Source organism: Arachis stenosperma, chromosome 4, assembly GCF_014773155.1.
Source record: "Arachis stenosperma cultivar V10309 chromosome 4, arast.V10309.gnm1.PFL2, whole genome shotgun sequence".
NCBI classification, from domain to species: domain Eukaryota; kingdom Viridiplantae; phylum Streptophyta; class Magnoliopsida; order Fabales; family Fabaceae; genus Arachis; species Arachis stenosperma.
In genome coordinates, this window is record NC_080380.1 from 25,719,683 (window position 1) to 25,730,244 (window position 10,562).

Genomic DNA, 10,562 nt, shown 5'->3' on the forward strand with positions numbered 1-10,562 from the left:
TAAATTCTAAAAGAAAATATCATAGATTTTAATTATTATTCATGTTTGTTGGTTTGATTTGCTTTAGTTGTTGAAACTTTTACGTTCTTTTGTTGTGTTTCTGTATTTGTTTGGTTTGTGATCAATCTTTGCCATCAAGATTGATTCACAAATCAAAACTCTTCTCTCCAATTTTGGGTCAAGTAAATAACAGCGATCCAAAAAAAAATTGAAATTATCCATTTAACTACCCATCTTAAATCATATAATTTCCATGTCCCTCTATTTTTCTATCATTTTGGATAATGAAATCATCATCATCTTCTTCCCACTCATCATAAAGAAGAGATTTTATCTGCTGCGCTCTCAATCTTTCTTGAATTCTGTCTCTGATTGCTGTTCCCTATTTACGAGTAAACAGATGACAGATAAAATCAGTGAGTCAAATCAGAAGATTTTAGAAAATGGGATATCTACATAGGACTCAACAAGATCGATCACATGCAGAAAATTTGGTCATTTGCTGCATTATGAGAGTTCTAACCATTTTGTGGCAGCCTTCTTCAAACATTTCGAGGAAACCAGCTACCAATCGATCGGCATTTTCGATCCATTCAGTACGCCTCATTCCCGCTACTGTTTGTATCTGAAAAGTTCAATGGAGAAAGTCTTGCTTATTTGCAGTGTAAAAAAAATGCAAATGACACTACGTAGAGATTTTTCAAACTGCCCCTTGTGCACTTGCTTTGACGGCTAGGGATAAAATCCAGCAATTATGTAAATTAGAAGAGAAATGTTCCTTTTACTCATTCTTCCTTGTAAACCAAGTCAACTCACTCTCCTCCACCATTGGACAGGGTGTGGGATCCAGATTCAACACCGAAAGGGAGTTAGTCGGCTTGGCACAGAAAGAAGAGTGAGTGAGTGCAACTCAAATTAGAATGCTGGGGTCCAATATATATGGTTTCTCTTATTCGCAACAAAAAGAAGAGTCTCAAACATTTCACCACATGAACAACAGTCTAAAACAATTTACCATATAAAGAACAGTCTCAACTACATTCAGCTGGAAACAACATTCTCTTGGGTCAGAGAATGTACAAAAGAAGTTTAACAATAAATCATTGAGCCATATCTATTTACAATGAGAATGAAGCAGATAGAGTATCTCCTTATATGCATTGTTAACGTCATTAGCTACTTAGCTCAAGCATATACTCCAACTATTTTATAGTAACAGCAACAGGCCCAAAAACAAAAAAGAAAATAGGGGGGGGGATCCAACTCCAAATAGAGACTAATAAATTGAGCTTCTTTTCTCCTTTAAGATTGTGTCAGAACTAGTGTCAATCACAAAAGAATTGCAGAATAACGATCATTGACAATGTATCAAGAACCCTAAATATACAACTGGGAAAGTCAGTCCTGAGGAGAATATGAGCTTCTGTCCACCCTAATAGTGTTTGGTTAGAGAAACAGATAAAGAAATACAGGGACATAGAGACACAAGAATTACTTGGTTAGGAAAATAGGTACAGAGCCAACAACTGGTGTCTTGGGACAAAGATTCCTGCATTCTCTGCATTCCCAAAAAGGTGGGATGGAGACCAAACACTGGACAGAAACGTTTTCCAGTTTTGTCTTTGGCAGATGGCTGGCAACATTCCAAGGTGGCAGGTGGCTTTCCAACAAACGGTAAATTGTCTCTTTCATGTGTTTTTTTCCTTGTCCCTTGTGTTTTCAGACAAATTCTATTCCCACTATCCCTGTGTATATATTTGTTTACCTAACTAAACTCTCCCTATTCTCCTATTTATCTCATTCACTCCCTAACAGCCTCCTAACTACTTTCACTGACCAAAACTTGGCAATTACTTAACGGAGTTAATTGCTGCCTCACACTCATTTGTCTTCCCCTTCCAGTTCTATACTAAGTTACTAACCCAAAATGGTTCCTAACAGACTACTCCAGGTTTGTATCAGGATCTTATATTTCAGGTCAACAAGTAGTTTTTTAGTGCACAAATTAAAAGGAAGGATTTCCAGTGAAACTCAGTTCAAGTTTTTATGCTTTTTCTTGGGTGGTAGGTTGGTAAAAGAATTAAAGGATTTGTTCAGCTTGACACCGAACACTTAAACCCTTCCTTGTTTCCTACAGATGGCGTTCAAAACTAAAACTACATATCATTTTTGAAACTAAAACCAAAATTTAACCTAACACCATGAATGACCAAAATATTACAAGAAAAAACTTAAGAACCACGCAATAAGCACATGCCTACAACTTACTTCTACAGGTTTGCCTATGATTAACAAGGAAACTTAACATTCGTAACAAATAAAGAACTCATGAGTTATAGAAGCAAAGGGTTTATATCTTTTTCAGCAGTTCTTTTGATAATACAAATAATTTCCCAATCACAATCCAAACAGGAAATATGGCTAATTTCCTTTCTTTCAGTTTTCTATTCACTGCAGCTCACAGCCTCACACCACTGAAAGGTTGACTACAATTCATTTCAAGTTCTAAAAGCATCTTTTCATATGCAAAAGTTAGTAGCAGTTCATGACCGCAACCCACTTTCATTGAAACACTAGATTTCTTCATATATTGAATAAAAAGGAAAATAACATCAACCATTAAGTTTAAACATAAACCATCTACTTAAGAAAAGCTGACAGCTTAATGTTATACTAAGAATAACACAAGATAAAATAAGATAAAATACATGTAAACAATTACTGATGTAAATAGAGTCGATGCAAATAGCTATGATCATTATCAACATTGTTACCTTCTTTCCCACTGTCTCTTGCTGCTTCTTCACTCTCTCACGCAATTTTTTAAGTCCCATGTTCATTCTCAACCTCTTCTCCTGTGAATAACAGATCATGCAACACAGATAAGCCCGCCCACGACAAAAGTAAGTTAATGAGGCAACTGATAGGTAACACAAAAATCTTGAGAATTTGCAAAACAAAGGTGTGAAACAAAGAAACCTTGACATAGCTGACACCCAGATCCTTTCTGGTATAACCACGGTCCAAGTTACGCATTACATACTGATTATAATCTTTGATTATTCTCATTATGATATCTGAAGTAGAAATTCCATCAGTCCGCTTTGTTTCCTTAAACTTTCCAATAGACTTAACCTATTTAGGAAACAATACACATAAGATCATCGATGGAAGCTGAAGATCAATACGTGACTGGGAAAAAATATAAAACAAAATTTGACCATGTTATAGTTCCGCCAGAAATATATAGAGAAAAAATAATGGCATAAAAGTGGATGAAAGATTCAAATAGTCAATTGTGAACAACAACGATGACCCATTCGTGACACCAAGTAAATGTCAATGAGATAGCAATAGGAGAGAGAAGAGGGGGGAGGGGAGAAGAACATTCAGTTCTTACATATTCATAGACATCCTTTCCAGCTCCACTTGTATCAGCATAACTAAATTTTACATTAAAGAAGAAAAGGAAGTGTTAACGTATTTGAAAACATTTTTAAAATTATATTTTGGCAAAATATCATGTATAATATGGTTAAGATTAATAACGCAAGAATGCTGTCACAGAGACAAAAGCACCTCTCAAAAAAATCCAAGAGAATAGAGAATAAATAGTGCTAATAACAGTAAGAATAATATTATAACTAATATCTAAATTTTAGAAATTTTAGTCCGACATACGCTCTAATGGTCGATTAGCTATGTGCAGCCATATAAAAGTAACCAATGCACAGAGCATTCCTCCTTTTCCACTTTAGTAACCCACAGACAATCTTCTCCTTCCCATATCATCCCATTTTCATACTTTTTATAAGCCTTTTGAAAGAATAATAGAATACAGCACATCTTTTTCCTTCTAGACAGTTATATCTTCAAATAAAATGAAATATAAGCAATGAAACTTTGTATTCCAGTCCCAAACACTATGTTAAAGATTTGAGTTTTGATGTTTAGGATATGGCATTCAATAGTCATAACTCATAGCATGTTATCTCAATGCTTCTTATATTAAATGCACAGCAATGCTCTCCGATCTGTGTTGTATGTCTCAAGTATCGTGCATGCATCCTAGTTAATAACCATAAATTTTTCAGATAGCCCACCTGCGAGTATATCTCAGGGTCTATTCAATGTAAAGTGTAAACTTACTCTATTAGGGAGTTGATAACTTTTCATCAAGAAGTTACCAACTTTGAAGAGTGAACAAATACAAAGGAAAACACTTAGCCTGGGGCAGGTTAACCTTACGGAAGAGAATCATGAGCCACATAGTCAATTTGATGCTTGTCAATGAATTCCTGTGTGATTACCCATGGCGCATCTGGTATAACTTCATCAACCCACCTGTAGCAATGACGACTCAACTGCGTCACATCCTAAATACTAACACCACTAATAAAGCAATTAGGCAAGTTTGAAAATTTAAAAACAACTCAAATAAGCCAAACAGATGTACTGAGTTATTTTCGTTTGATTGATTCCGAGGACTAGTTAGGCTTTAGGAAGCAACAAAAGCAAATGAAAATCTCCCATCAAAAAAGAACCAACCAAAATAATAACATGGATGGTAGACCTCCATAGATATCTACAATAAAATGAGGATGCCAAAAACTAGTACTTTAGTCAGCGCAGCTCAGAGGGAACTTAGTATCCGAAATCAGCTATGAACTTTGCATCAGAACTTGGTATAATTTTACTCAGTTAGCCAGTTACTTGAATAAAAAACCACTAGCTCTAAAAATGGAAACAAAATGACACTCATGAATGAGTTGCCCTAAACTATTCTTACATGTATCTTTCATAGTTTCATTATCTATCATCATTCATGTTGCTATTTCTGGAAATTAATCTACAGAAGCATCATGGTCAAAAGCCACAAAATTAGTTGCCCAAAAGAGTATAATGAGAGTTAAAAAAAAAAAGGTGAATTTCAAATCCAAGTCATCAAACTTCATTCCCAAAACCTTTCCAGACTTGATGCAACTACAATTATTTTTCCTTTGTGATAAATAAATAAAACACGAAATAGAAGATTTATCAGAGCAGTGTACAATAAAAGGAGAGCAATATCAATATCAATATAAACTATCTAGCAAAGACAAGAGAACCTGCAGTGGCGAAGAGATTCATAGCGTTCCTTGTCAGTCATAACAGTTTTTCCCTTATACTTGTGTGTGATCTCATCATTGCAGCATCCAACAAGCAGATATGTGTTTGGAAACCTTCAATTAACAAGGAAGAAAAAAAAAAGGCAAAAAAACAGTTGCAATAACATCAAGCACTTCATTCAAGCAACAACAAACACACAACAATTTGCAAATACCCAAAAGCCAAACAACAACAAACAACAAAGCATGATCTCACTATTTCAGGTCGGCTACATAGATCAAACGACATTGCACCTTGTCATGAATCAGTCCATTTATACATAAATCTCTTTCCATAAGTTTATTCATAATTTTTCTACCAAACTATCTCCCATCAAATCCACCATCTATATTCAACATGTTATACAAACCTCAATTATAAGAGGAAGAGATAATAAAAAATAACTAATAAAAAACCCGCAAAAAACCAGTGAAACTTGAGCGGTATTACTGAATTTTAAACCTCCAAAAAGCCCAAAGAAACAGTAACAACTAACATAGGGATTAGACTCAAAATGATAAAAATTTATGATTAATTACAACAAAAGCAGTAAAAGCGAAGTAGAGTGGACAAAAATTGAAAGAAAAGAAAGTAATACAGTTTTTGGCTTGCTCGAGAGAACGGGCATGGCCGAAATGAAAGAGGTCGTAAATGCCATCAGCGTATACACGAACGGTTTTCTGATCACCAATTTCACATTCCTCTTCGGCTTCCATGTCTGAAAGGTGAACGCTCAAACACTCGAAGCAGAATGCACAGGCAGCACTAACTTCACTGTTACTTATGGCACCGGTCACACTGAATTAAATAATTACGATTTTGATAAGCAGGCAATGACTTAATAATTAAATAATTTAATAAATACTGATGCGGCCTGACATGAATTTAATAGTTAAAAATTATTAAAATAATTTAATAAATTTAATTAAATTATTATTTATTAATTTTTAATTTATCAGTTTAATATAAAAAAATTATACGTAAATTTTATCTAATTTCTTTTAAGATTTTAATTTTGTTATTCTTATTTATGATAAATAAACTAAAAATCATATGTTAAACTCATTTGTACACTTATGGTTTGTTTATTTTTCACCCTATTATTTATGTAAATGATCCAACGTTTCTTCTTTGCAAGCATTTATCAAAACAGGTAAACGTAAACTTGTCTATTCTAGATTATTTTTGCATTTAAATGGGACATACAATCTACTTGGTCAAACCGTAGTCAACTTCGTTGAAATCTGTATAAATCCCGTGTGAGCCGGCCTAGTTTTCAGACCGAATCCGTTTGCTTTGTGAGTATCTTCTATGCATTCTTCAAAAACGCTTAATTGGTAATTTAGTATACATATTTCATTTTTTCATGCTTTTATTTTTGTGGATGATATAATACGTCTCCAAGTATCTATCTAACTCATTGATGGACCGCTTTCTTTATTTTCTTTATGTTATGCCATGCTATTTTAATGGCAAAATATGGATGATGGATTGATGGGTCCCTAAATTGTGATGGGAAATAATAAGCATTCCATACGTTCACAAATAAATTTTGAAGCAACAACTTTAGATTCCCTAATAATTAGTTTTTCAATCGGTTTTAAATGTGGAAAAGATTTGAATCTCATCTTATACATTTAATAATTTATTAACTAATCATAAATTTTTAGATTGAATTTCGATTTACAATAAATTAATTCTTATTTTATTAATTTAAAAGATATGATGAAAAATCAAATAAATAAAATTTCGACCAAATACTTAAATTACTTTATAACAATATCTTTATTAAATATTTTGGGTTTTAACAAGTTTTTGTTATTTTAAAAATTTTAAAAACGATAATATTAGATAGACAAAAAAAAGTCAGAACTTGCTTTTTTGTTTACCAAATATTTTTGCTTTAAAAATTATTGTTCACAAATTTGTTTTTTTATTGCTTTCAATAAAATTTTTAATAAATTTTATTATAAAATAATTAAATTTTTAAAAATATTATCATAAGACAAACTAAATTTCTTGGAAAAAGCTAATCCATATTAAAGACTCTTAAAATAATAAAAATATTTGATTTATAATTTTTTAAAAATAATTTGAATATTTACTCTAAATTCTGTTAGATGGCCAAGATGAAGCAAACGGAAGCAGAGAAAAAACAATACGATTTTTGTTGTAAATTTATGGTATGATTGAATAATAGAAAGTGATGGAATTTACTTATATAGTTATATTCATCAAAAGATTAAAGACAATACCTTCTCATTCTAACAATAAAATTCTGATGAAAAAAAAATCTAGTTGTCCACTAATATTCCACTTTTAGCAATGAAGAAATTCTCCCTAGTTCAAAAAAGAACAAGTGATGATTGAACTTATTGAAGGGTTTTCTTACTATCCATTTATTGCACTTTCAATCTACTCTTAACCCTTTATTTCTCACATTTATTGTTTTACACTTCATTCACACCTAACTCCTATCTACTTTGATTGTTACGTAATAATGACTACTATAACTACCCGGCTACTTCATCATCTATGTGAACTTCTTATCCTTTTCAAAGAATAATTTGACAGCGAAAAGTAGAGGGGAAAATATTATAAAAAAAAAGATATTGAAGATTTTTGGTAGTGACTATATTGCCTCGTATAGTCGTATGTACTAGCACCGAATAATTTTATGATATAACATTCAGAAAGATTTTCATCAATAAAACCAATAATTGATAAAATAATTTAAGATAGGCAAAGTATTTTTTTTTTTTACTAACTTATTTATGCAGGTGATGATGCAGGAAAAAATACTTTCGAAGGAGGTAACCAGCTACCGCCGATCATTTGGAAAGGTTTAGTTCCACCAAGAGTGGAGCTCTTTGTTTGGTTTGTTTTGACAGAGAGGGTGAATATAAAGGAGAGGCTAAGCCGACTTGGAATTATCAGGCCGAAAAATAATGACTGTGTTTTGTATAATAACGATTTGGAATATATACATCACTTATTTTTAGGTTGTGCATTTGCTTGGCAGGTGTGGAGTGCTTGGATATCGGGTTTTGGCCGTCAATGGTCGTGTCCGGGTTCGACATTTTTTAAGTTGGACAGAGGAACCGAGAAAAAAGGAGGATCGCAAGCATAGGATAAGGTACTTTTGTGCTATTGTGTGGAACATTTGGTTGGAAAGAAATACGGGGATTTTTCAGAATAAAAGCAAAGGTGTTGAAGAGATAATCAACATGACTGTGACTAGCGTTAACGAGTGGACAGGTGTCGATCCCTTTTGTTGTCGATGACTATGCTAAAGATGACATGGGAACTTTACGTTGGCTTGGTGTGTGTTCATTTTTTTGTCCATTTTTTGGTAGAGTTGTGGGGTTTGTTTAGCTTTGTACGCTCCACTTTATTGTGTTGAGCTTTTACTTTAAAAAAATTAAGATAAAAAGGTTTAAGGAGGGTGTTATTAATCTACAATCTATAACAATTAGGTAATAATGACCTTGGAGGATAAAGTACTTGTATATGGAATGAATTGTGTTAATACACCTAAATTGATATTTAGGACTAGATTCAATTCAACTCGAATTTTGATTATGTGAAGTGAGATAATGTAAGGGTGAAATGTATAAAAGATGAATGAAATAGTAATTCAGTAATATTTGCCTCGAAAAAATGGGAATTTGTATTATCGTGTAGAAAAAATAAGACAAAAATAAGGAATTACAAGAAACAAGATCAATATAAGAAAACTAAGCAACAATAGATGAAAATATTGAGACAATGAAAGAAAAGATTCAGCCAAGCTATCCATCAATAATCTCATTACAAGGGAAGAACAAGAGAAAGGAATTCAAAACAGAGAAGAGAAGAAAGAAGGTAGAAGAATAGAATTCCATAAGAGAGAGAGAGAAGGCAATACCACTGCAACGCTACCACTTACGCCCATGCAATTTTCTACTTGTAGTACGTTCCCTCGCGCTGCGTCAACTCTTAAGGATTTGGATCGCATGCCATGTGACTGTCCTCACTAACCAATTTTGTTTCCCTCTTATCATTTTGCTCATCAATACGACTCGCAAAATTAGTGCTCCCTCCTTTGTTCGTTACATTACCCATCCCTTTAACCTTAGCCTTGCCCTCAAGGTTGAAATTGGATGATTCTTCAGGAAATCCTCAGCCATTTTCCATGTTTTTCTCAGCTCCTGATCCATTCCCCCATTGTACTTGTAGCTGATGTACTTCTTGGTCGTGCTGCAGAATTGTTCTACTTGCCAGTACTGCATGAGGAGCTATGATAGGCCCTTCCTCGGTAGTCTGAAGAGGCAATGGGAGGTATTGATCACGATGATCCTCACGAAATCGCTTAAGTACCGAAATGTGGAACACATTATGAATTTTTGTTGCTAGTGGTAACTCAAGTCTATATGCCACTGCACTCAACTTCTTGCAAATTTTGAAAGGGCCAAAGAAACGCATCCCCAGTTTTTGGTTGCGACACAAGGCTGCCGAATGCTGTCGATAAGGCTGGAGTTTCACCAGCACAAAGTCACCTTCAAATTCAATGTGGTGGCACCTTCTATCATCCTTAGCTTTCATGAATTGCTGCAAACGCCTTAAATTTTACTTAAAGCTGCTCAATCAATCTATCCCTCTCATCAAGAGATCTTGCAAGGATTTCCCATTAGAGGAAGAGACCTCATATCATACTTTGAATTGAGACATTTTAATACTCATATGGATATTGGAATTATACCAAAATTGAGCCCATGGCAGCATATCAAGCCATCGCTTGGGGTTCTCAAAACAGAAGCAACGGAGATACATTTCAAGGGTCTTGATCAAAACCTCACTCCGTCTATCCGACTGAAAGTGATACACTGAACTCATAGCCAATGTAGTGCCTTGTGCCTGAAACAATTGCTGCTAGAATCTGCTGATAAATACCTTGTCACGATCATATATGATGGACTTGGAAAAATCATATATTTTGACAATGTTTTTTATAAAAGCTTCAGCCACTATCTTGCTATCAAAATCACGCCTTAAGAGAATAAAATGGGTGAATTTCGTAAGGCGACCAATCACCACCATAATCACTAAATTGCCATGAGATGTAGGCAAAAAGGTAACGAAGTCCATGCAAATGTCTTCCCATACTTGCTACGGAACCAGAAGAGGTTGTAATAGCCCCGCAGGCTTAACCGTTTCTGTCTTAGCTTGCTGACAGATATTGTAGTTTAGAATGTAGTGGCGAATATCTCTCTGCATATTCGGCCAATAAAGAGAGGAGCAGATACATTTAATAGTTTTGGCTATGCCCGAGTGACCCCCCACTTGGACTGTCATGGTGTTCCTTGAGCAGGAGAGGAATAAGAGCACTCTTGGCAGGAGCCACTACTCGATTCTTCCATAGCAATATACCATTC

The 10,562-nt window shown here is 34.1% G+C and overlaps 1 protein-coding gene across 1 annotated transcript; it reads right to left on the reverse strand.

Moving 5' to 3' along the window:
- Nucleotides 1-235: 235 nt before the first annotated feature.
- Nucleotides 236-9,252, reverse strand: LOC130974792 (choline-phosphate cytidylyltransferase 1-like). Its single transcript, XM_057899643.1, has 10 exons — nucleotides 9,169-9,252; nucleotides 5,823-5,866; nucleotides 5,747-5,755; nucleotides 5,109-5,222; nucleotides 4,249-4,344; nucleotides 3,401-3,443; nucleotides 2,980-3,135; nucleotides 2,775-2,855; nucleotides 524-625; nucleotides 236-382 (listed from the first exon to the last, which is right to left on the reverse strand). Exons 1-10 carry the CDS (start codon nucleotides 9,250-9,252, stop codon nucleotides 236-238), a joined length of 876 nt encoding a protein of 291 aa, XP_057755626.1.
- Nucleotides 9,253-10,562: the final 1,310 nt, after the last annotated feature.

Bases quoted from the DNA above. Each gene is read 5' to 3' on its own strand.
- LOC130974792 (XM_057899643.1), bottom strand. From the start codon at position 9,252: ATGGGTAATGTAACGAACAAAGGAGGGAGCACTAATTTTGCGAGTCGT. The intron at 4,345-5,108 runs GTTCTCTTGTCT...TCATTGCTACAG, and splicing joins GAATCTCTTCGCCACTGCAG to GTGGGTTGATGAAGTTATAC. The intron at 2,856-2,979 runs GTTTCTTTGTTT...TGTTATTCACAG, and splicing joins TGGGTGTCAGCTATGTCAAG to GAGAAGAGGTTGAGAATGAA.